We start from the raw sequence: 27475 nt of genomic DNA, 5'->3' as shown, positions 1-27475 counted from the left end.
AATGTTTTTGTAATGAACAATTTTGTCGTTTTTGTAATCTCATAATTTAAAAATTTGCCACTTTCCCGCGTTTCTTACTTTAATATACTTGACACTAAAAAAATTGGGGACTCCCACATTTCTACTATTTGTAATTTTCCCTCAAACAATAGAAATTTAGGTGAAAATTATTTTTATTTGCTCAAAAAAAGATTGGGGGGAATATTTTACAAATATTTTCTCACTTGGTAATTTTTTTAATTACTTTCTTCATTTATTTATAGAAAAAATTTACTCCAGATTCAAATAAAACCGCTTTTTAGTTTGAAGACGAAGGTTGGTAGTCCTGGAATGCGCACTGGTTGGCACTGTTTTTTCCCTAGCTAGTTTTTTCCCAATTCTCTCTTTCTCTCTCTCTCTCTCTTATAAAGTAATTTGACAGTTATGGAGTAACAAACACAAGAAGTGGTTATCGCCACTTATTTTTTTAGTTTTTCTATATTTTTTCGAAGCTTTTACTCTTTATATCGGAATTAGAAAAGGTTTTTTAACGGCAAACATTTCTTGTTCGAATGAAAATTGTGTGAAAAATGTATTCTCTCCATGTGCTTTGTGTACTTATGTTTGTGACATCTGTCCTAACCTCAGTCACGAAAAAAGAAACAAAAATAGAACACGATGAATTGGATAATAAAAATAATTCAACTTCCAAGACAGTTGTGGAAACAGTCAAGAATTCTTTCGAAGGGAGTAAAATTTCGTCTGAACAACATTCATCAACGGAGAAAATTGACAAATCAGTAAGTTTTATTGCTTTAAATTTTTTTTCACATATATATGATCGCGATAATATAAACAAATCAACGTGTTTTGAAATTTAACGACAAATGATGTTTCTTTTTTTTTATTGTTACAGTTCAATGTTTATTATTAGTATTTCAGCGTGTTTTATTTACTTTTCTTATTTTTTTTATTTTGGATTTATTTATTTTTTATTTACTTTTTTTATTTTGTTTCATTTACTTTATTTTATTAATTTTATTTAATTCGACATTCTAAATATTTTCGTTTCAAAATGTGTAGAAAAATGATTAAAATTGGAAAAGTAAATGTAAAATTATTTAAAATTGCGATAACCAGTGTTAAGAATTGAAAATATTTTTCTCATTTGTTTTTCTTGGTCAGCAAAGTAGTTGCGTAATCAACATTTAGAAATAACACGAACAATATTATCGTCAAGTAAAATGGAATTTTATTCACGTTGTTAGTAATATAAGTCCGTTTGTCTCAAATTAATAAACATTCTTTCGATTAAATTCTATTTTTACAGTTTCAATTCACTTGAAAGTTTATCTTTATTTTTCTCTATTTGTATTTTTTTAAATTAATATTAAATTATTCAACAAATATATTAAAAAATCGTTTCGCGAAATTAAAAATGTTTTCTTCATACATTTTTTGATTTTTTTTTTTACAAAAAAAACCGTTTTTTGAACAAAAATGTAAGTAGAATATTTTTTTGTTCTTTCTTAAGGGCATTTGAACCTTGATGACGTTACAGATTGTGCAAAGCATGTGTGACGTCATCAAGGTTCAAATGCCCTTAATCGTGGATTTAAAATGTTTTGTTTACACATTCTTTTCCTCTTGATTTTTGGTAAAAAAAATCGCAAAACAGGTTTTTTTAAACAAAAATGTAAGTAGACAATTTTTTTTTGTTATAAACTTTATGAAAATTTCTTACTCGAAAAATTTTCTTTTACAAATTCAATTAATTTTTCCACTATTTTTCAGAATAGCACCGTAAGGCAATTTATTTTGGAAGGCGGAGGAAAAATAGACTTGGTTACATCGGGAAAATTTGTGACTCCAATGAGTGAGGAAAAGAAATCGTCACCAAAATTAATTGAGGAGGTGAATAAAGAAAATAAAAACAGTAAATTTTCGAATGAACAGAAAAAAAGTAATATTAAACCAAGAAAAGGTGTTGGTAATGAAACTCTTGCCAGTGACGAGGAAATATCTCTCGAGATCAATAAATCGAATGGTAAACAAAATAAAACAGCAATAAAAACCACAGCAGCAACAGATTCAGTGATAAAATTAGAGAAATCGACTGTGAAAATAAATATAAATAACACGAGTCAACATTTATCGACAGTGACTGAAAAAATATCGACAAAAGGAACAACGGAAAAAGCGAAGAAACACAAATTAAAACCAACAGTGACAATTGGTGGTATTAATGTTGATAAACCAATTCCAGCGACGCCAACAAAATCACCACCACTTGGAATGCCGAGAAAAATTGATTATGTCGTACCAATTATGATTACAATTTTCACTGTTCCATTGTTGAGTGTTGCGACTTATATTTTATACAGAAGAGGAAGAGACTGTTGGGACAAGAGGCATTATCGACGAATGGATTTTCTCATTGACGGAATGTATAATGAGTGATGATGATTATGATGATAATTACCAGGGAAATTTATTTCCCAGTGAAAGAAACAAACGTTTTTTCAATTCATTCGGAGATTTTCGGTAAATTTTCCATTTTTTTTCGACAATTATATTTTTTGAAAAAATTATAGTTATGGAAAAGATTATAATTTGGAAAAAATTATAGTTATAGAAATAATTATAATTCGGAGAGATTATAGAAAAAATTGTAATTTTAAAAAAATTATAGTTACAGAAACAATAATTTTGAAAAAATTATACTTATAGAAATAATTATAATTTTGAGAAAATTATAAAAAAAATTGTAATTTTAAGAAAATTATAGTTAAAGAAACAATAATTTTGAAAAAATTATAGTTATAGAAATAATAATAATTTTGAAAACATTATAATTTTTACTAAACTGTTTGAAATCTAATTCTTCAAAAATTTGTTGAAGATTTATTTTTTTTCTACTTTAGAATTTAAATTTGAACTTGAATTGAAGAAAGTAGTTTTAATTTCAAGAAAATTTATTTTGATTCATATTATTATATTTTCGATTTGATGAAAAAAACAAAAGTAAAAGGTCTTCCAAAATTAAGTACTGTTAAATGTTGAACAATTTTGATAAATTGTAAAGCGAATGAATCATGTTAAAGTTCCGAGATTTTTATAAATTTTAAATGCTGTGGGCGAATTTTAGGAAAAGTTCGATAATTTCTTTTTTTTATAATAATTTTTTTATTAATTAGATAATAATTTTGAATTCGATTTTTTGCTAAATATTTCGTAGATTTTTATTATATACGTTCAATTTTCTGTAATACTTTCATTTCAAGAAGAAATTCAGTTTTCTGCTTAAATTTTCTTTAAATATTTTATTAATTTTAAATCAATAAAATTAATTAAATAATTTTTTTTCAACATTGAGGAAATCCTCAATGTTTATTTGATTAATAATCAATTAATGTTTCGATTATTGATTTATAATTTGATAATTAAAAATTTAATTTAAATTTTTTAATATTCAATTATCTTCAAAAAATGTAATTAAAATTTTTCAAAATCTATTTTTTTATAGAATTGTTATTAAAATTTTGGAAAAATCATGTAATTTTTATATTTGCAGTTAAAATTCTTCAAAAAATTGATTATTTTCTAATTTTTTTAAAAAATTCTCAAAAATTCAATTATTTTCAAAAAATTCTACCAAATTACTTAAATAACTTTTAAAAAACGATAAAATATTACAGTTAGAATTATTATAAAAAATTGAATTTTTTAATAAAATAATTGAATTCTAAAAGAGATATTAGAAGATTATTAAAAATAATTTATTGAGAGAAGAATAATTTTTATTTAGTATAGTGAAAAAAAATTGAATTTTTTACTCAAATAATTGAATTCTAAAAGAAATGTTAGAAAATTATAAAAAATAATTGATTTAGAGAAGAATAATTATAAAAAATTGATTTTTTTACTTAAATAATTGAATTGTAGAAAAAATGTTGGAAAATTATTGAAAATAATTGATTTAGAAAAGAATAATTATACGAAAATTGAAATTTTACTCAAATAATTAAATTTCAGAAGAAATTTTGGAAAATTATTAAAAATAATTGATTTAGAGAAGAATAATTGATTTTTTCACTCAAATAATTGAATTCTAGAAGAAATATTGCAAAATAATTTAAAAATAATTGATTTAAAAAGGAATAATTTTTATTTAGAGAAGAAAAATTGAATTTTTTACTCAAATTAAATTAAATATTTAATTAAATTCTAGAAGAAATATTGAAAAATTATTAAAAAATAATTGATTTAGAAAAGAAAAATTGAATTTTATAAATAAGAAAAAATTAAATAATTAATTGAGAAATAGTAATTACTAATTAAAAATTAATTCCAGTTTTGATATTCAATTTATTTAGAAAGAAAAAATTGTTTCCTTTTTTCTTTAAAAAACGAAAGAAATGAAAGTTTTACAGATTCATAGAGAAAATAAAATGACAATAAACTTTTACAATTTTTTAATTCTTCTATTTTTCTAGAAATAATTAATTGCCTGTAGTAAAAATAATTTTTCCTTTTATTTTTATAAAGAAATTTATAATAGAAAAAAATTGTGAATATATTTTTTGTTATTGTACCTAAAATATTTTTCGCTTCTTCCCTCGAAGAGATATTTTTTCAGAAAAACAAATTCATTTGCATTTAAGAATGTACATAAATAGATATATATTCCAAGGAAGAAAAAAAAATATGGAATAAATATTATTGTAAATAAAATTCATAACTATTGTTAGAAAATAGATTTTAGATTTAGAAAGATCGCATCTTGGATCTTTTTGTTCGATTTTTTTTTCTCTTTAACTATCTATGTATTCAATGGGTCCAAATGGAAGATTTTTTTCGCGCTGAATTAATTTTTGCTTTCGTAAAAAAAATAAAAATTTATATTTTCTTTACTGTATTGTTGCTAATCTGCGAAATGTAGAATTAGATTTCGTTAATTCTCGTTTTAGAGAAGTCACAAATTTATTTTTCTTGTATTAATATTATGATGATTAATAATATTAATAGTTGAATTTTTATTGCAAAGAAAAATAGTTGAATAAATTAGTAAATATATTTAAACTTCGAAGTAAATTAATATTAACGAATATTTTTGATTTTTAATCGTTTCGATTATGAAATTTAAACAAATTGTCGAATTTTGCGAGTATTTTTCTATTTTTTTTCTTATTTTCTCTAAATATTCGTTATTTTTCTATTTTTTTTATTTATTTTTTTATTTTCTCTAAATATTCATTAATTTTTCTTTTTTTGTAAAAATACTATCTTTTATTTTTATTTTTATCTTACTGCATTTTTTTCTCTGCCGTCCTCTTTCCGCGACTCAGTTGATAATTTTTGTCGTCATTGAGAGATTATTGAGATGCGCTGAACATGACCAAAGAATATTCTAATGTAATTTGGACCTGTATCTACTTTTAATTTTCCCCTGAAAATGTAGTTTAACACATTTTTCTAATTTAAAATAAAAATATATATTTTGAAAAGTTTGCATTTACAAGACTAACAAGAAAAAGAAGAAGAAGAAGAAAGTAGAATTATTTTTCCCCCATTTTTTTTACTATTACACTATCTATTTTTTGTCCAAACAATTATTTTTGTACAAATATTCTTTGTAAGAAAGTATATAAAAAAAATATACACATAAGAAAAAAAATAATGCAAATTTCTTTTCCCAAATCCTAGAATTTTTTTTTTTAATCTCAATGAAAGTATTTTAATATTCTTTAATAAATTATCTCTTTATTTAAAAAAAAAGAAGCAGCCAATTTTATTCTTTTTCTAATTTCTCTATTTGAGAAAAGAAAATAAAAAAATTTGTCTATTTCTTTATTCGAGAAAAGAAAAGAAAACAATTGGTCTATTTCTTTATTCGAAAAAAGGAAATAAAAAATTATTGTTTTCTTTTTGTTATTATTTTTTTATTTGAAGAAAATAAATTAAAAGTAAAAAAAAATTTTTAAATTGAAAAAATGAGAAATTGAGAATAAAATAAAAAAAATGATAAAAAATAAAAATTAGAAAGTAATTAACTCGGGAAATTTAGAATTAAATTTTTTTTACAAATTTAAATTTAATGTGTATAAATAATAATGGAAATTGAAAATATTTTTGTGTTGAATAAAAATTCGTCAGATTTGTTTTTAAGTTTTTATAAATAAGCTTATCGCATATACATAAAGTTTGTTTCGTCGACGATTAAAGATATAAATCACGAACGTCGTGAAAATCTTAGAATCCTCTTTTAGAAGAAGAACAAATTTTCCTTCTTTTCCTGCTTTTTTGGAAAGAAAAAAATACTTTGAAATAAAATTGAAATTTCTTTTGTTTCATTATTTTGTATATATTTTTGAAGTGTAAGAATATTTTTTCTCTTATTTCTTTTTCTCTCTTTCTTTCTCTCTTTCTCTCACTCTTTTTTTCTCTCTCTCTAATTTTCCCTTTTTCCTCACTCTTTTTCTCTCTCTCCCTTTTTTCATCTATTATCGAAATTTGAAAATAATTCCGTTTCTCTTTCAAAACAAAACAATTGTTTTTACTCTTTGAGTTTTTCTAAAATTTGGTTCTTCTTTAGTTTCTTCACTAAGTGAAAGATTGCGTTATTTTTTTTTTACACAGACTAAATTCTACACGTATAGAGGCAATATTGTTTTTTTTTATTTGCAGTGTTTATAACAAAGGTTTTTTTTAATACAAAAATAGTTTGTGAAAATTAACATATTTGTTTTTCTTTTTTTTTGTATTCCATTTTCTTTATTTCTGTCATTCATTTGTTTTTTTTTCTCTCTCTATTTTCTCGAGATAGCAAAGAAAAAAAAATTCTTTAAAAAACAGTCGTTGATTGGTTTATAAAAATCGTTTTTCTTATTTTTTAATAAAAAAAATAAACTAAATTTGCGCTGTATTTTTTTTCGAGTTTTTCAAGCTTGAAACAGATTCTTTTTCGTTATTTAAATTTTTCATTTCATTTCATTTAGTTTTTTCTGAAACGAAAATTTTAAAAAATAGATTTTTTTCAATTAGAACTTTTTTTATCATGAAAAATTTTTTTATTTATTTACGTATATAGAAATTAAAACTTTTTTAAAAACAAATTTTCTTTTTAATTAGAATGATTTGACAGAAAAGAAATATTTTTCAGTTCAAGAAAAAACATTTTTGTAATAATTGTTTCTATGCACACAAAAAAAAAGAGTATAAAATTATAAAAATAAATGTTTTTCAAAAATTTGTAACTTTAAAAATTATAATCATTTAATGACAATATTTATTTATGACTATTCTATATTTAATTATTTAAAAATAATAATTTTTTGTAATTATATTTTAAAAAATAATAATTTTTTTTAAATTATAGAATTTTTTAAAATTATATTTTTAAAAATGAAAAATAATCTTAATAACTAAAAATATGTTCTTAAAAATTAAAAATATTCTTTTTTTTCAATTTCTTTTTGCTTTTAAAGCAAAACTATGAAATTTTTCAAACTATCTGCATCAAACTTGGAAAAATCACTATTATTAAAATATTTTTCCTCATCTTTCCACCAAATATCGAAAGATGACTTGTGCAATAAAGAAAAATTAACAAAAATAATGCGTAAGCTTGCGATTTAAAAGAATAGAAAAAAAATACCGAAAGCTAAACGCATTTTTTGCGAAAAATTCATAACGTATCACATGTGCTCCACAGTCGTGCAAAGTACGTATAAAGATCTTGCATTATATTTTTTTACACCATTTTTTTTTTGCTTTTGCACCTAAAGTGCGCGATTATTTTAATTTTTTTTTTGTACGTCTTTTATAAATTGCTTACAAATTTGTACAATTTTTGCTTACAAAATTGTAAACAATTAATTTTAACGTACCTAAAAGTTATTTACTTCTTTTTATATTCGCAAAAAGGAAAGAAACATTTTTGTTTTGCGTCTCTTTTTTTTACTCTTATTTTATAAGATATTTTGAAACTAATTTTAAAGAACGATTCGATGAAATATTTATAGCCGTATTTTTGTTTGTTTGTTTGTTTTTTTTTGTTTATGAAATTAGGAAAAGAAAATAGAACAGAGAAAGTTCTATTAAAAAAATTTTCTTCTCAAAAAAATTGTTTAAAAATGTAAAAAAAAATTGAAATATTATTTTTCTTTTGCGCTTTATTTCGATTTGTATTTCACTTCATCGGGAAATGCCTCTCGCGGTGGAACGAAACTGAGCATTGTAATGTGTCGCGCACAAGCTCGTGAATTCCGGAATTGCGTGTCTGTTCCGTGAAGACGATCAAGAACTCCCAGTACACCAAAGCATTGATTGAATCTGAAAAAAAATTTTAATTCACTGATTTTTTTCAATAATTAAAAATTCATTTCCAATTTTTTAATTAACTATTCAATCAAATTTGAAAAGTAAAATTATAAATAATTTAAAATTGTATTTATTTATTTAGAAAAGACAGATTTATAGAAGAATTTTAGTTAAAAACACTAAAAAAAATTGAATTTTGGAGAAGTTACAAATTATTGTAGAAATTCAATTATAATGTTAACAAATTTGAAAAAAATTCTCGTCAAAATTTCAATCTTTATAAAAAATAAAATTCTTCTCAGGAAATCAATTATTTTCACAAATAAAATTCTTCACAGAAATTAAATTATTTTCATAAATAATGAATTAACTCGTCGCAGATTTTCAATTATTTTTAATACAATTTTAATCAAATTCCACAAATACTAAATATTCTTAAAATTTTTATTAAAATTCGTCAAAAGAATTCAATTATTTAAAAATTAGTTGATAAAATTCATTATGAGAATTAAATTTTAAGAAACATTCAATTATTCAATAAATTATTAGTTTTTGTATTTAAATAATTGAAATCTCGTAAAATTTTCTAGTAAAAATTGATTTAAAAATGAATTTTCAGTTAAAATTTTAGATTATAATATTGAATATTAAATGCGTCATAGCTTGAATTTTTAGAAATAATTGAATTTTGAATTAAAGAATTTTAAGAAAATTCTTTGTAAAATTCAATTATTTTTATAAATAACAAAAATTCAATTATTATTAAAAAATAATAAAATTTTTCGGAGAAATGCAATTATTTTTAAAAATTGCTTTTTAAATTATCGTCAAGATTTCAATTAATCATCTTAAATCATAAATCATCTTTCAATAAGTTATCTTAAAAATGATAAAATTCTTTGCAGTAATTTAATTATTGTAAAAATATTCATTAAACTCTTGATTTGAATTCTAAATAATTCAATTATTTTCAAAAATTTGAATTAAATTCTTGGCAAAGTTTTAATGATTTTCAAAAATTTTCCTCAGTTCAATGATCTTCAATATCTACTATTTTAATAAAATTTTTCCAAAAGAATTCAATTATTTTCAATCATAAATAATAAAAATTTCACAGAAATTCAATTATTTACAAATTTTTTTTTGTAAATTTCTTCGGAATAATTCAATTATTTTCATAAATAATAAAAATCATCGCATAATTTCAATTATTTTTTATAAAATTTTTATTGAATTATTTAAAAATTTTTTTTTAATAAAATTCATTAAAAAAATTCAATTATTTAAAAATTTGTTGACAAAATTCTTTATGAGAATTCAATTTTAAAAAAACATTCAATTATTTAATTATAAATAAAATAATGATTTTATCACTCGGTTATCTTTAATTATTATAAGTTGTTAAATTAAAAATTTTTGAAAATCTAAATTCTTGTGGAAAAATAATAATGATTAAACATTTATTTAAAAAAGAAGTTATTGTTGTTTTCGAATAATTCTCCATTTAAAGAAATTCGTAAATAAATGCAATAGAACATTTTTTTTTTTTTTTGAATATTTAATAATTTTTAGAGTGAATCAGAATATTTTTTAGGACCTGGAAAAAAATCAAAATTGTGTCTTGGAAGTCAGGAGAAAAATTAAATTTTTCTGGCAACCCTGATTAATTAAAAAAAAATATTTCACTCTAAAAATTTTATTATTCATGGAAAAAATTTCATTGTGAAATAGCGCGAAATATTGGATCGAAAAAAAAGAAGAAGAAGAAAATGGTGGGAGGAGGAAAAATATTTCCTTCTTCTCTGAATTTATAAGAAAGGGAAAATAAAATAATATGAATATGTGAGAGGGAAGGAGAAAATAAAAATTTGTGTGTGTGAGAGAGAGAGACAGTCTCGTCGCTTGAAGCGCACTTACTTCAAGTGATGAAAGTCATGTGCCTCGGGCGACGGGAAGAATGGCAGATGATATCCCGAATGAGCGTTGAGCGTTGACAGAATGGCGAGTGAAAACCATAGCCAGGCAGTTGCAACGTGAGAGCCGCATATGAGGACACCCAAAAACGGTGGAAATAAATTTGAGCCAATGTGCTCGAGTGGATGGCAGTAGATCGCAGTCACAGCCACTGGCGCGGTCCATTGATGATGCTGCTTATGAATGTATTTGTACAGATAACGACTGTGCAACAATCTGCAAATTTAAACAAAAAAAAGACAATTACTTCGTTAATTTAATTAATTCAATTAAATGGTCCTTTAATTAAATCAATTAAATGGTTATTTAATTAAATTCCTTTTAATACTGTTGGTCACTCGTTAAATTTTGTTTTCAAACTCAACTAAAATTTTTAATATTCATTGAAAAATTTAATTTCAAGAAATTAATTTAATTAAACTTGATCGACTTGATAAATTTGGTGAATTTAATTAATTCGACTAATTTAATTAATTTGACTAATTTTATTACTTCGACAAATTTAAATTGACTAATTTCACTAATTCGACAAATTTAATTTGAATAATTTGACATTTTTTAATATTCATTGAAAAATTTAATTTCAAGAAATTAATTTAATTAAAGTTGATCGACTTGATAAATTTGGTGAATTTAATTAATTTCACTAATTTTTTTAATTCGACAAATTTAATTTGACTAAATTGACTAATGTCGCAAATTTAATTAATTGGATTAATTTTTTCTAGACAAATTCAACAAGTTTAATTTATTTGACTAATTTTATTAAATGAAATTAAAATAAATAAATTTCAAATTTATTATTTTTTTGTTTATTGAAATGAATGAAATTGATGATTAATTATTAAAAAATAAATAAATACGAAAAAAAAAGAAATGAATGAACAAATAGTAAAAAAAATAACATTTTACCTGTGAGAGTAATAGAAACCAATTTCTTCGAAAAGAATGTGAATAGCGAGTTCGGCTAAAACCCAATGAAAAGTGGGAAGTTCACGAACGGATGGATAACCCCGCCACTCCATCAAGTGATAACTGACATACGATAGCGGTAAACTCACGATTAGCTGATTAAATAGCACTTGGGCTATTACTTTGCACAGCTCCTTTGAATCGACTGGCTCATTTGTGCCCGGTTGAATTTTATAACGACGTAATGCCGCCGGTTTATTCGTCATGTCGAGAATTGTGTAAATTCCACCAAACACCCAATAAACAATAAATGTCAGTCCCATTGAACCTGAAGTGGAAAAAAATTATTATTATTATTATTATTATTATTATTATTATTATTATTATTATTAAATAATATTCGACTCATTGATCCTCAAAAATAAAAAAAAAATTATTTTGTTAACGAATAATATTTATTAATTAATAATTATTAATTTTATTGACTAAATGTTAATTTCCACTTTTTTTAACTAATGGTTTTAATTAATTTATTAATTATTTATTATTTTAATTCATTTAATATTTTAAGTTACTATTAATTTATTAACTATTAATTATTAAATTCTTACCAAACACCCACAACGTGACGGGATCGTCTCCCAATAAATCTAAAATTCTGTCCCATCGCGCTTGCCAAAAATCACCAGACGCACCCCAAAACCTCTGCAAATGCCTGAAAAAAAATATTTCGAATCAAGAAAAACAAATTTTGGTCACTATTCTCTAATTATTTTAATTAATTTATGCACGTTTTTTATTAAATAAACTATAGCAAAACGCAGTTTTCAATTTATTTTTATTATGAACATTTGATAATTTTTTATTTTCAAATATAAACTTCAATTGTTTTTGAATAATTTTAGATTCAAAATTTTAAAAAAATCACTTAATTAGTTACATAATTAATTAAGTATCAATGTTAATTATTTTAAAAAATTAAATAAGGAAAAAAATAATTTCAATTATTAAATTACAAAAACAAAAAATAAGTAAATAAATACAAAGAAAAAATTTTTAATAAATTCAGATTATAATTATTAATTAATTAAATTTTCCTTTTTGTTATTACCAGGTGAGAGAATTACAAACAGCGGCAATTGCTATGACCACAGTTCCAATGACGAACAAAACACTTCTCAAACTCGAGAGCAACGTGGGTGGCGTTTGATTTTTACTGGCATCGTTGGTCGGCGATGGGGCAGCTGAAAAAAATTAAGAACCAGGTAAAAAATTGTTTCTTTTTATTAAATTGACAATAATTAAAATTAATTTAAAATTAAAATATTAATTTCAAATTTAAACTAATTTAAAAATTTTCTTTTTTGCACAATTTTTTTGCTTTAAATAAAAAACAAAAAAATAAAAAAAAGCATAAAGAAAATTTGACAATTTTTACTATAAGGAAAAAAAATTAAAAATTTATTTGACAATTATTTTTTACAATATATAGAAAATAAATTTGTAAAAAAATTAAATTTCAAGGAAAAATTTTTTTTTCCATAAGAAATAAAAATTTGAAAAAAAAATATTGAATTTAGGTCATTTTTGACTAAAAATTGATTATCGGTGGCAAAAAGAAGTTTTTGTATAATTAACAATGAACGTAGTGGGCAATTAACGCAATTATCACAGAAATGTGTGATCGAGGTTCGTGGCCAATAATGAGATTTTATTTTTAGCCCATGTCCAATATTCGCTTATGAATTACCGGACAAAGTGATGCGGTATGACTAAGTGCTCTGGTTTTTCTTTTCATATATTTTTAATCATTTTAATTAAATTTAATACAAAAATAGCATTGCAGCAAAAAAATATTGACAAAATAAATTCTATTTAAAACTAATTTTAATTTTTTACGAAAACATTTTTTCAATTCTCGAAACGTTTTTTTGGATTCAATTTGAAAAAAAAATTCTTTCAATTACTTATTTGTTAGAAAAATAAATATAATATTATTGTAAAAAATAAAGAAATAAGTATAAAAATAAAGTAGGTTTAACAAATAAGTAGGGAAAAATAAATAAGTAAAATTATAATATCCGATGGCCGTTGTCGTTAAGGCGGGGTGAAGTGAGTGAAACTTTAGGGCCTGTGGTTCGATCCCAACCGCCAGGAAATGATTTTTAAAATATAAAAACAAAATAAATACGGAGAAAAAAAGAAAAAGAAATAAATAAATAAAGAAAATTAAAAAAGAAAAAAAATCAAGAAAACGTAAACAAATAAAATTTAAATAAAAATAAATTAAGAGAAAATAAATAAAATGTAATTAAAAATAAATAAAATGCAAATTAAAAATAATTAAATAAAAAATAAACAAATACAAAATAAACAAATAGAAAATAAATAAATAGAAAATAAGTAAATATAAAATAAAATGAATGCAAAGTAATTAAATAAAAGAATTTCATTACTAATTTTATTTTCATTCAAAAAATTGAAAAAAAAATCCTTTTTCGTAAATTTAAGAATTTTTTTTTCAATTTCTAGCAAAAAAAAAAAAAAACTTTTTCTCTCGTTTCTATTCACTTTAGTAACATCGATACCTTTAAAATAGAAAATATCTTCGTGACTAAAATATAACGAATTAATTTTCGGCCTCGACTTTATTGATGAACAATATTTTAACATATTTGAATTTAATTGATTTCTCGGTCAAAAAAAAAATCATTTAGAAAATGAATAAACACATTTTTATGCGGCTTAGAACAGGAAATAAAATGTTAATTATTTATGAGATGAAAATTGTGCAAATTGATCGAAAAAGTAGGCGAAGGTCCACTTTAAAGCTTTATAGAAAATTTCCAAGGAGGGAAACGCGATATAGTTTGAAATAACACAATTACCCTTTTTTTTTTTTTAATGACCCCTTTTATAAAAGCGCAAAGATATTAAACAGTTAATAAACCCCTCTTTAATAGAAAACTTAACTGTCACTCGAAAATTACTTTCTTCATTTCTCTCAGTTTTTTTTTATGTTATGGAAAAAAATCTATTCACATTTTTTTTATTGTTCTTGCAAAATAAAATATATATTATTTTGAATAAATATTTATATTTTTAAAAGTAAATAAATTTTTTATTTTTAATAAACAATATTTATAATTTTTAAAGTAAATATTTTTTTATTTTTACTAAACAATATTTATATTTTTAAAAGTAAAAATTTTTTTATTTTCAGTATTTTTGTAAATGCCATAATAAATTTCCATTTTCAAAATTTAAAAAAAAAAATTAATATTTAATTAATTAATTAAGTAGAGAAGAGTTAATTTCTTCTTCTTTATTTTTTACTATACAAAAATAACAAATTTCGAAAATAGAAACAAATTATATTTTGAAAATAATTAATTCAATATCAATTAGTCTTTTCTTGTAATAATTTTTTTTTCTGCTTTAATTTAGCCAATCGATAAAAATAATTTGAAATCGAATTATTCAAATTGCGCTATTATAGAGAAATGATGAGAGTAAATGGTGAAGGAGGAAGGGAAGGGGGGGGGGAATAGAAAAATCACGAAGGTTCGTGAATTTTGATAGAGAATGTAGAACAAGTAACGGTGTCGTTAAAAAATCAAGGTTTCAATCTCCAAGCACACAGACAAAAAAAAATTATTTTTCGTACACAAAAGAGAGTTGAAGAATTTTTTTTCCCCTTCTTGACAAAGAAAAAAAAAGTTAAAAAGATTTATTAAAAATATTCTTTTAAAATCTCTTTGACATTTCGCAAGTTTTTTCATAATTTCTTTTTTTGTTTTACTCAAAATGAATTTTTGTTAATTCAAAATTTTTTTTGATAAAAATAAAAGAAATTTTTGCTCCTTTATGCAAAAGAAATCTTAAAAAATAGTCAAAAAGAAAAAAATTTCTCGCTTCTTTTTGCAAAGAAAAATATATAAAATAGTAAAAAAGAAAAAATTCAATTAAATATTTAATTAAAAAAAAAAAAATTTTTCTAATTTAATTTTCACACAAAAAAAAATTAATTATTATAATTTAAGTAATTACAATTTGTAATTTTTTTTAATTATTTTTTTAATTACAAATTGATTGATTTGTAAATAAATAAATAAAAAAAAATTGAAAAAAAATAAATGTAAAAATTAAATAAAGATAAAAAAAATTAACAAATAGTATAATTATAATAGTAATTACCAAAATAATCATTGCAATTTTTAATTATAACAATCAATAGAATAAACTTTCTTTTGTGAAAAAAATAATAAAAAAGTCAATAATTAGTAAAATTATAATATTAATTACAAATAATAATTGTAAATTATAATAACATAAATTAATAAAATAAATTTTCTTTTGTTCGAAAAATACAGAAACAGCAATAATAATAATTACAAATTGATTGATTTGTAAATAAATAAATAAATAAAAAAAATTATAATTGCAAAAGTTAAGTAAAATAAATATTCTTTCGTGTAAAAAATAAAAAAAGCAATGAAAAAAATCAATAATTTGAAAATTAAAAATCATAGTTACAAATTATAATTGCAAAAATTAGTAATTTAAATTTTTTTTGTGCAAAAAACAAAAAACAATAAAAAATCAATAATTAGTAAAAATCTAAAAATTATATAATAATTACAAATAATAATTGCAAAAGTTAGTATAAATTTTTTTTTTTGCGCAAAAATTTGAAAAAAAATCTTTGCTGTATTTACCGATTTTATTATTACTTATTTGTTCAATTCATTTTTATAATGTGTATTTTCTGCGTTAGTATAGCGGTAATTTTTTTTCTAAAAAGTAATACTTGAACTTTCCGTTACGTATGTGCGTGTGTACTTTCAATTGATGCCATACGATTTTTAATTGGAATTTATTTTACTTGTATAAATTAAAAAAAAAAAATGTTATCAATTTTTTTTTTTAATTTTCAAAAGAAACTTTTTAAAAAACAATTCTCTGCGCATATTATTGTCAATTGCTTTTGCACTTAATTAGTCAATCAACTGTATACTCTTAAAGGGATTTAAACTCTTTAATTTTCTATTTTTTCAATTTTTTTTCTTCTTTCAATTAGAAAAAAATGAATCTTTGAGATTAATTGTTAATTGCAAAAATTGATTTTATTAATTTTATAATTGTCGTACTGTTAAATATTATTTTTGGTACTTCTTTTATTATTATTTTTTCTATTTTTTTACTATTTTAATTATTATATTTTTTTTATTATTATTTTTATTTAAAACACAAATAATATTGAAATGATTTAATATTTCGTTAGTTTAATTAATTCTTTTTTTACTTTAAATATTTAGTTTTTAATTAAAATGCAAAGTTTTATTGTATTCGAGTTAGTAAGACGAGAGAGAAGCGTCATTATTGGGGAGGGGGGAGATTATATAAAAACTGCGCGCGCCGGTGACGCTATCACCTCTCTACTGCGCCGTCTAATTTTAAATTTAAACATTTTTTATAATAATTCAAAAAAAAAAATACTACAATAATATAATTTTGAAGAATATTTTGTTATTTTTATTAGTTAATATTTGAATTAATAATAGTTTATAATTACAAGTAGTAATTAAGTAGATAATTAAAAATACCTCATTATAAAATTTATTTATTTATTTAGTTTATTAAATATTTTGATACTATTTTTATTATTACTGTTTTAAAATTATTTGTTTGAAATTATTTATTTATTTACGTAGTAAACGGGCATACAAAAATAAATTCCCTTTTGTACAAATGTACTATATTGATAAATTTAAAAAAACAATAATAGTGCTCGGCTACTTTTATTGAAATTTTATTTATTTACATGAATAAAGAGGTTTATAAAAAATGTAAAAGCTGGCCTTTTTGAAAAGTTGAACAAAAATAGAAATTCTCTTTCTCATGCAAACGAAAAAAGAGTTTAATGCAAAAATTCTGAAGTAATACGTAAATATTTATTTTATTTTCTTATTTTTTTCATTTTTTTTTTATTTTGCAAAATAAATATTTTTTAGTGAAAGGCATTATTTCCGATTTCCTGATGGAATTGACGATAAACGACGCGACGTTGTCGTTCGATCAACGACCCTTCGACATGAGTTCCCTACACATAAATATATAGCTGTATAAATATATATACATATATATATATATATTCAAATCGTAAATGTCATTTGACGAAAACAAGCGGAAATTTTCAATCGTCCTCGAATTCACAGTAAATCAATTTTCCTCGTTTTATATTAAAAAAAAAGGGGGACAAAAAACCCTTTGTCATCAATCGCTTAAAAACCTAAAATCTTTGTATTTTGTACATTATATACTAATAAGGTGAATAATTCCCGCGTTTCATTTGTATTATGCAAATGAGATAATTATCGTAATTAATTATTTGCTCCATTTACTTTTCAACGAGGCAATTAACAATTGTTTCGAAAAAAGAAAAAACGAAACCAATTTTATTAATTTATCACAAAGAGAAAGAATATTAAACAAAAAAATAATGTAAAATTATTATTATTATTATAGTTATTTCAATGAAGAAAAATTTTCGAATCGGTAAAAAAATATTTTATACTATTCGCCTATCAATATTTATTTACCATTTGTTAATTGCTATTTTTTGTTATTCCCGAAAAATCGATATAAAAATTTTTAAATTTCATGAATTTTTCAATTTTACCTGGAATGCTCCATAGAGTCTATGGGGCATTCCAGGTAAAATTGAAAAATTCATGAAATTTAAAAATTCTTTTTGTTTGGAACAATTTTTTTCGAATTGTTTATGAAAAATAAGAAAACACGTATTTTTCTATTTTGCTATTGAAAAAAAATTGTGGGAGTTGTGATTATTTTAAATCGATTCGATTTGTCCGGCTTTGAGAAAAGTCGCAATTTTTCCTTATATAATTTCCTCGTAGATAAGTAATTTTTTATTTAGAATATCTAAAAACGTGGAGAAAAAACAAATTTCATAAAATTCATTTTTTTATAAAAAATTATTAGAGAAAAACGTCTTTAAAAAGCCGAGGCCTTTGAAGAATAATTGAACTTAAAAAAATCACAACTACCACAATTTTCATCTAATTAGAAAATAAAAATATACGTGTTTACTTATTTTTCATAAACAATTCGAAAAAAATTGTTCCAAACGAAAAAAAAAAATTTAATGAAAATTTTACTAAATTTCACCAAATTTCCCATTTATTAACCAAATGTATAGAGAATTTAAAAAAAAAAAAATAACTCAACGAATTTTCAAGAAGAAGAAAATAGGAAAATTGTTGTGATCAATATAAAATAGTGTTTGATTTGAGAAAGATTGAATTAAATATTTCAGGAGGATTATAAACTTTAAGAAAAAGTGGTTTGAATTTTGATGTAGCTTAGCGTTTGCGACGACGCTTTTATACAAAATAAAGTCGAAGAAACAACAAAGTTTCTTTACTTTTTTTTGATGCTGTGGAAAAAAAACCCATAACACTCTCTTTTAATTATTAAAGAACCACAGGAAAAAGTTTTTTAGCACACTTTGCAAATTCAACAAATTTTTTTTTCCCAACATCTTATAAAGTATATAAAAAAGGACCAAATGCACGAAAAAATGTTTAATTATTTATAAATTTATTTTTATTTTATTTTATTTATAAATAATTTTATATATTTTATTATTACACAAACAACAATAAATCAATGAAATATTTATTGTTACATTATTAATAATAATGCTTTTCTTTTTTCAACCCGTTTGTATAAAAAAAATAAATAAATAATATGATAATTAATAACAATAATTTATTTTAGAAATATCTCAATATTGAAATATTAAAATATAGTATTAAAATATTAAATATTTTTTCATATTGAAATAAATAAATAATTAAATAATAATTTAAAAAAATAATAATAATAATAATAATAATATGTAATAATAGTAATAGTTTTTACTTATTCTGGAAAAAATATTCCTTCTTATTTTTAAACTTCATTTTAATTTTTAATTTACAAAAAACTTCTTTTGTTATCGTTTGATTATTAAATTTCTTCTTTAACTTATCAACGAATATTTCGACCTCTATATATGTATATTATGCGTAATTGAAATGATTCTTTTTAAAGACATTCATTGATAAAAAAAATCTTCTTTCACACTATATATCTGAAATATTGCAAATTTATTTCGAAAGTTATCTTTTAAGTATTCTAATTTTGTCACTTAACACTACAGTTGTTAAACATTGATTACGTGAATAATTTTTTAAATCAACTTTTCTCAACTTTTTTTTAAATTTCATTAATATTAATAAATTATTATCACTATCGTATTGTTTTCACTGTTTTTTATTCATTATTATAACATTATTGTTTTTTTTATTACTAATTATTGCTATTTTTATTGTTTATTGTTTATTATTATTATTATTATTATTATTATTACTATTATTATTATTTTTTTTTTATTTTCATTATTTTTGTTATTTTTTATTGTTACTGCTATTTTAATTATTGCTAAATTTTTTTCTTCCTTTAAACAAGCAATTATATTACAAATTAGTTATAAATTTTAATTTTTAACAAAAAAAATTTTAGCAATGAAAACATTAAAATTTTAAATTAGTTTTGACTCAGGTACTACCGCAGTATTTTAAAATTCATTGAATTAATGAAATAAAATTATTCTATTAATTCAACTAATAGAAGAATTTATAATTATAGTATTAATTATTTTTTTATAAATAATTTCAAGTATACTAGTAATTTGAAATATTAATGTTTTTATTGCAAAAATTTTTTTGTTAAAAATTAAAATTTATAACTAATTAGTAGTATAATTGCTTGTTTAAAGGAAGAAAAAACTTTTGCAATAATTATAACAGTAGAAACAATAAAAAAAAATTATAAATATAAATAAATATAGAAAATAATAATAAATGTAAAAAATAATAATAATTATTATTGTTATTATTATTATTATTATTATTATTATTTTAGTAATAATGAAAATAATAAAAACAATATGGAAATAAATAAAAAAATTTGTCATTAATTTTTTTAATTAATAAATTTACTTATTTTCACTCATTTCATTTTTTGCAAACAAATTAGTCAACACAAAGCACTTATCACTCTTTTCGGGCAAACAAATTTGCACTTTTTTATAATATTAATTGAATAATTGCGATTATATTATATTTTCATTTATATATTATTTACATATTATATTTATTTATATATAATATAATTATTATTATTATTATTATTATTATTATTATTGTTTTTTAATATTTATATTATTGTTGTTCTTGTTGCAATTTTGCAATAATTAAAATAGCAGTATAAATAAACAATAATAATAATAATAATAATAATAATAATAACAATAATATAATAAATATTTTTTATATTATTTATTTTATTATATTATATATAAGTACAAAGACACCATCATCGCGCATGAATTGAAAATTCAAAAACCGGAAACGCGGAAAATATTTTTCTTTTCTCACTGCAATTGATTTTTTTTTTTTTTGTTTGTTACAATTTAAAATAAACAAATTTTGTTCCATTTTCTTTTTTTTTCCTTTTTTGATAAAAAAAAAGAAACTCACATTTTTCGTTTAAATTAGTTTGATTCGTTCGCAAGGAACTTTTTCTGTTTCTCCTGCGATACATCTCGACAAACTGGTTTTTTGAGCCGCACCAAAGCAGCGGAGAGTTAGTTTATACTCGCCTTGTGCGTGTATTAAACTTGGAACTCTTCGTTCGGATATTCGCGATTCCCGCGCTCCATCTCGTGGCTTTAAACTTTAGCAAACATATAATAAACGAGAAAGTGCATCCGAACTTTATGCACTATATTGTTATATATGTCGGTACATATCTGGATTAGAGAATAGTTGCACTCTTACGCCAACAATAACATTTTTTTTTTTTTTTTTTTATTTATATTAACTATTTGTTTTAACAAACAAAATTAATATTCACAAGATAAAATTATTATTTTTGTTATTGATTAAAAAAAAATAGTTTATGAAAAAAAAAAACAAAAAGAATGGAGTACTCAAGGAATGTCTCAAAAGACATTCCTTTTGTTTTTGTTTTTTTTACATAAACTATTTTTTTAACAATGAAATTAATATTCACACGATTAAATTATTAATATTTTTGTTATTAATTTTGAGACATTCCTTTTGCTGTTTTTTTTTTTTTTCATTAACTATTTTTTTAACAATAAAATTAATATTTACAAGATTAAATTATTAATATTTTTGTTAATATTTTAGAGACAGAAAAAACTAATTTTTTTTATACAGTAAATAATTGCGAGCACAGAATTAATTAAAATTAAAAAAAAAAAAAAATAGAAAATGACAATAATGTAGGAAATGAATAATTCCAGAGAATAAAAGCAGCGCTCTTTTATTTTTAAGTGGGGACATATTTTTATACACCCGAGAGGATTATTAATTAATGAACAATAGCGAAAAACGAGGGGGAGAAAAAAATACATAGGTTATAGTAAATATTTTAAAGAAACGCCTAAAGCTGTTTAATTTATTTTCAAGTGGTATTTTTTTGTTTCTGCAATTTTTTTCCCTTTTCACTTTTTTCCTTATATACTTTTTATATTACTCATATAAAGATAAATTGCACACTAGGATACATTGAAAAACAATGGAATTTTTTTTTAATTAATAAATAAACAAAAAATTATAATTAATATTAAAATATTATTATTTTTTTTATAATTAATACCTACTTATAAATAAAAATTCATTTTAGTTTTTATTTAAATTCATTGAAAATTGAATAAATAAATAATGTGAATAGTGAAAAATATTCAACGTAAATAAATAAATAACGAAAATAGAAAAAAATATCGAAAAGAAAATTTTGTTTTTTTATTTTTTTTTAATTCTTTTAAACGAAATATTTTTTTTCTTTTTAATATTAAAATTGTTAAAATTGTTTTTGTGTTTATTTTATTGAAATAAATCATAAAGTCTCGGAGACTAAATTAAAAAAGTGTTAAATTGTTTTTAATTATTTAATTATTTTTTTTATTTCATTGTTATTGTATAATTACTTAAATTATTTACTTCAATAATTGAACTATGAAAAGATTCTGAAGCATTGAAGACACAAACTCAAACAATAAATATATATATGTTTTCGCTGATGTCAGTAATGTAATCGGTCAATTTTCTTAAATACCAATTTCCAGTGCACTTCATAAACGCACTTCATGTTGTTCCACTTTTTTTTCTACTTAAATATTTACATTTTTTATTCCTTTTATTTCAGTACAAACAAATTTACTTCATTATTCTATAAATAAATATTTTTTTTTTAATAAACAATATTTTATTTATTTACAAATAAACTGTTTAGAAATAAATAAATATTTATATTTTTTTAGAGTAAACAATATTTTATTTATTTGCAATAAACCGTTTTTATAAATAAATAAATATATTTTTTAATAAATATTTTATTTATTTACAACACAACCGTCTAGAAATAATTAAATAAATAAACTTGTTCAAATAAATAATATGAAAATAAATAAAAAATAGAAAATAAAGAAAAATAAATAATAGGTTTCGAAATATTTATTCAATAAATATTTAGTATAAAAATATTTTTTAAAATTTAAATATTCAATTTGAAAATATTTATTTACTATATAAATATTTATTCTGAAAATACTCATTTATAAATATATTTTTTTTAATGTAAATATTCAACTTGAAAATATTTATTTAATAAAAATATTCACCATGAAAATATATTTAATTAATAAGAAGTAAAATTTAATAAATATTCAGTTTGAAAATATTTATTTAATAAATACTCAATTTGGAAATATTTTTTTTATCATAAAATTCCACTCTATTTAAATATTTATTTAATTAACATTCAGTTTAAATATTCTATTTTACAGTCAATAAATATTTTTTTGTGAATTAGAAAACAAATTAATATAAAAATATATTTCTACATTAATTATTATTATTATTTACAATTATTATTTTAAGTATTTAAATTTATTTTCAATTTTTTTAAGTATTTAAATTTATTTAAATTATTTTTTAAAAATATTTTTTCCTATAGTAATTTTTTTCAAATAAATCTTTTCAAACATTCATCAATAAATTTCAAAATCAAAATTTTTTTTCTCTAAATATAAATATTTCATAAACAAAATATCGTAAATACTTGATATGACGTCTGCAGAACAACGAAAAATGCGAAAAGAAAGATTTATATTCTTTTTATTTATTTATTTTTTTTTTTTGCAGTTTTTTCGCCGGCATATATACGAAACATTTCTTTGTAATCTATTTTCATTTACCACTTTTTCGCTACTGTATTTTTCAATTTCAAGCTTACATTACCTTGACTTGCTGTATGAAGGGAGGGGAGGGGGGAGATTTTCACATATATACATATATAATATATGAAAAACCAGTGGAACTTTAAATTCCGCAACTTCTTTTTTTAAATCCCTCTTTTAATTTCCCCAAGATTCCTGCTAGTCATTCTCATAAAATATTGTATATTTTTTTTCTCTCTCTCTCTCTCTCTCTCTCTCTCTCTCTCTCTCTCTCTCACTTTTGTGCATTTGAATTTTGCCTCTGTATATCAATATTTTTCTACAATATACTTTTTAGCGACAGCGATGAAATATTTTTCTTGGAAAAATAAATTCAATTCAGAAGTGAAATACCATTTTCTTATTTATATTTTAAGTATACATTTTTCTGCTATTTTTAATTTTTTATTATTATTTTTATTTATTTTTTTTATTATTTTAATATTTTATTATTAATAAGTAATATTATGACTGAGGAAAAAAAATTATCTGATTCAATTAGTCGATTAATTGTCTATTATCAAAAATTTACTTGAATAATTTTTGTTTCAAATTAATATAATCAAAAAAAAATAACAATGCGAGCGTGGTCAGGTGGTTAGGTTGTTGGATTGCGAATGTTAGGGTCGAGCGTTCGATTCCCGTCGTTTTGAGGATTTTTTTCCGTTAGGAATATGGGAATTAAATATTAACAAAAATATTTATTAGGGGCGAGAAGAAAAAATTCTACTTCAATAATAAATAATAATAAACAATGAATTTAATATAAATAATAAAATAATAGTGAAATAAATTATAAAGTAAAAAAAAGCAATAATTTAAAATAGTGATAAAATAAAACAGCAATCATTAAGATAATAAAGTAGCAAAAAAGAGAATGTAACAATAAAATAATCATAAATGAATAATTTGAAAATGTTATGTTAGCAAATAAATAAAATTGAATTAAATATTAATAAATAAATTCTCGTTCAAAGCCCGAAAGGCATGAACTTAATAAGCATTTATAATAATAAAACAATAATAAATAATATTGAAAAATAAATAAATTAAAATAAAAAAAAAAAATACAGAAACGAAAATACAACTAAAATTAAAAATTGCTTTTGATTATTAATAGAAAATAATAAAATAGTTAAAAATAATAAAAAAAACACTAATAAAATAATAATATAGTAAAAAAGAGTAACAATAAATTAAATTACAAATAATTTCAAAAGTGCAATAAATAAATAAAATAATAAAATTTAATTTTCGCTTTAGATTTGTTCGTAATAGATAATATCAGAATTTTTCTGAAGCGTGAAAAAAATATTCACCTAAATACAGTAATAAAATACAAAAGTGTTTTGTTTTATGCAATTATTACTCATATGTGCGCAATTTAACAATGATAAACATTTCTAATAAATAGTAAAGATAATTAATAATTCTCAAACAGTAATAATTATAGAAAAAAATTCGACAAAATAAATATTTCTTATCATGTCTTGTTGAAAAAAAACTATCAATAATGATACAAAAAAAAACTATACGTATTTCTAATTGTTACCAGGTCAGGAATTATTTATCTACAAGTGTAAATCAACAAACCTACAGCTATATATTTACCAAAAAAAAGGAAAAAAAAACAAACAAAGTCGATAAAAAATAGAATTTTCCCGTTGTTGCAAAAAATTGGAAATTTCTTCTCTTTTTTTTTAATAATGATAATGGCGAAAAATTTTACAGTAAAAAGGAATTTTCTCGGAAAAAAGGAAACAAAAGTCGATATGCGCATAAAATGCGTGAAAAAAATATTCAAATAGAAAAATTGTTATTGTTTATAATAAAGGAGGGAAAAATTGTTTAAATTCTCTTTTTCCTTTTCCACGAAGTGTTAAAAAAAAAAAAAAAAACAATATTATAATGAATTAGTGAAAAAAATAAACAAACAATATTATTCGAAGGTTTTAAATGGCGTTTAAAAAACATTAACTGAAATTATTAATCACATTTATTAATAATTATTGATAACTAATTATTTATTAACTCGATAAATAATTATTAATAACTAATTATTTATTAACGTGATTAATAATAAAATTTATTATTATAGTAAAAATAATAATAATAATTATTATTATTATTAAGGCCTTATTTATTTTTTAATATTCTTTATTATTATTAAGGCCTCTAAACACTATTATCATTATTAATATTAATAATAATTATTGTTTATTATAATTATAAATTATTATTTAATATTATTATTCATTAATATTATTATTTAATTCTATTATTATTTATTAACATTATTATTTATTCCTATTGTTAGTTATTTCTATTTTTATTTCTTAATAGTATAATTTATTTATAATATTGTTTATTTTCATTATTCTTATTTTTATTATTATTACTTTTATTATTATTAATAGTATCTTAATTATTTTATTTATTAACATTATTATTTATTACTATTATTATTACTTTTATTGTTATTATTAGTATCGTAATTGGCCGTGAAAGAAATCCAGAATGCAAATTATATGCAAGAAAATTATTTCAATAATAGGTAGAAAAATAAAATAAAAGAAACCAGCAAAAAATTATAGATACAATGAAATTTTTCCATTCACTTTTCCTAATACGGAAAAACAAATGAATAAAATTAGGTAATAATTTAAAACGCAAATACTTGAAGCGTTCATAGAAAAAAAAATATAGGAAAAAAAAATGTCTTAACAATGTCAACAAATCTAATGTAATGGAAGGTAATGAATCATTTTTTATATCTTCACAAAAGAATCAACATTACGATCAGCAAATTCAACAATTTTTTTCATTTCTCAAACTAAATTTAATATTCTCTTCTGAAATTTTAATATTCCATAGATTTAATTCATTTTTCTACAAAAAGAAGTACTTTTCCATGTGACGTGAACTCGAGAATATTAAAATTGATTTTTAGGTGAATAAACAAAAAAAAATCAGTTAATATTAGAAATAAAAATTCATTTCACTGGAAAGGTCAGGGTTTACGAACGCATTGTTGATAGACATTGATCGAGGGAGGGAAACAAAAAGAAAAGGAATTTTCATAGTTTAACAATCTTTAAAAATAATTATTTTTCTTACCTTTCCATTGTGTTTGTTCCTCCATCTCGACTGGGGGAAAGACGAGAGGATTTTCTTAAATTTTTTCGTTTATTATAATCCTTTATGTGTCACTTGTATATTGCAAATTTCCTGGTGAATTGTTCTTGTCAACCGTTGACATTTACCTTTTGCAGAAAATAACAACGTTCGATAGACGCAGACGCTCAACACTGGCGGGCAAATGCGCCGTTGCTAATTCCTGTCGTTTACTCTATATAGTGCAAAATTCGTCTATATAGATAGATGATAAATTTTTCCAATCATATTGGTAGGGAATGATAAATCCCTTCGCATGCGCGCAATATTTATCATTTTTAAATACAAGTAATTGGTTTTTTTTATCCTTCGGGAGGTTCTTTAAATATTTTCTTAGTTTTCGGAATTTTTACGTCTTTTCTTTTTTGCCATCAAGTTATTTTTCCTGTTTGCTTCGCATTTGCTTACTTTATACTTTTGCTCCTTTTGCTATATTTTGAATATATTTTCGATATTTTCCGAATGTTTTGTTGCTTTTGTTCCTTTGTTTTGATTTGACCGGTTCGACATAACCTCAAAATACCCAAAAACGTCAAATGCAATCAATACAATTTTTCGCTTTTATTTTTACTTTATTCACCACACTTTTCACTAATTTTCCGATTTTCCCCTTTAATGCGAATTTCCGCCTTTTTTCTCTGGCTCTCTGGTATCTCTTTTTTTTCTCGATTTTTTCCATTTTCGAGATTTTCGAAATGACAGGCGGAAGTGCAAAAAAGCACAGAATTTAAGGTTAGG

At 21.2% G+C, this 27475-nt stretch overlaps 2 protein-coding genes across 3 annotated transcripts; one reads left to right on the top strand and one right to left on the bottom strand.

Moving 5' to 3' along the window:
* The first annotated feature begins 401 nt into the window (after positions 1 to 401).
* Positions 402 to 2624, top strand: LOC122511782. The gene is made up of 2 exons (XM_043627262.1): positions 402 to 779; positions 1774 to 2624. Exons 1-2 carry the CDS (start codon positions 570 to 572, stop codon positions 2437 to 2439), a joined length of 876 nt encoding a protein of 291 aa, XP_043483197.1. The 5' UTR covers positions 402 to 569; the 3' UTR covers positions 2440 to 2624.
* A 4827-nt stretch (positions 2625 to 7451) lies between these two features.
* Positions 7452 to 27375, bottom strand: LOC122511870 (fatty acid hydroxylase domain-containing protein 2). Of its 2 annotated transcripts, none has more exons than XM_043627406.1 (6): positions 26681 to 27375; positions 12299 to 12431; positions 11799 to 11902; positions 11188 to 11515; positions 10219 to 10491; positions 7452 to 8313 (listed from the first exon to the last, which is right to left on the bottom strand). In XM_043627406.1, the coding sequence occupies exons 1-6, from the start codon at positions 26703 to 26705 to the stop codon at positions 8154 to 8156; spliced, it is 1023 nt and encodes a 340-aa protein (XP_043483341.1). In that variant the 5' UTR covers positions 26706 to 27375; the 3' UTR covers positions 7452 to 8153. The 2 variants fall into 2 exon arrangements, with proteins under 2 accessions (XP_043483341.1, XP_043483340.1); XM_043627405.1 differs by lacking the exon at positions 26681 to 27375 and adding an exon at positions 20796 to 20946.
* Between the last annotated feature and the right edge of the window lie 100 nt (positions 27376 to 27475).

This window comes from Leptopilina heterotoma, unplaced genomic scaffold (assembly GCF_015476425.1).
Source record: "Leptopilina heterotoma isolate Lh14 unplaced genomic scaffold, ASM1547642v1 Lhet_90, whole genome shotgun sequence".
Lineage (NCBI taxonomy): Eukaryota > Metazoa > Arthropoda > Insecta > Hymenoptera > Figitidae > Leptopilina > Leptopilina heterotoma.
Note: the sequence above shows the minus strand (reverse complement) of the source record. Positions and strands in the feature narration are given on the sequence as shown.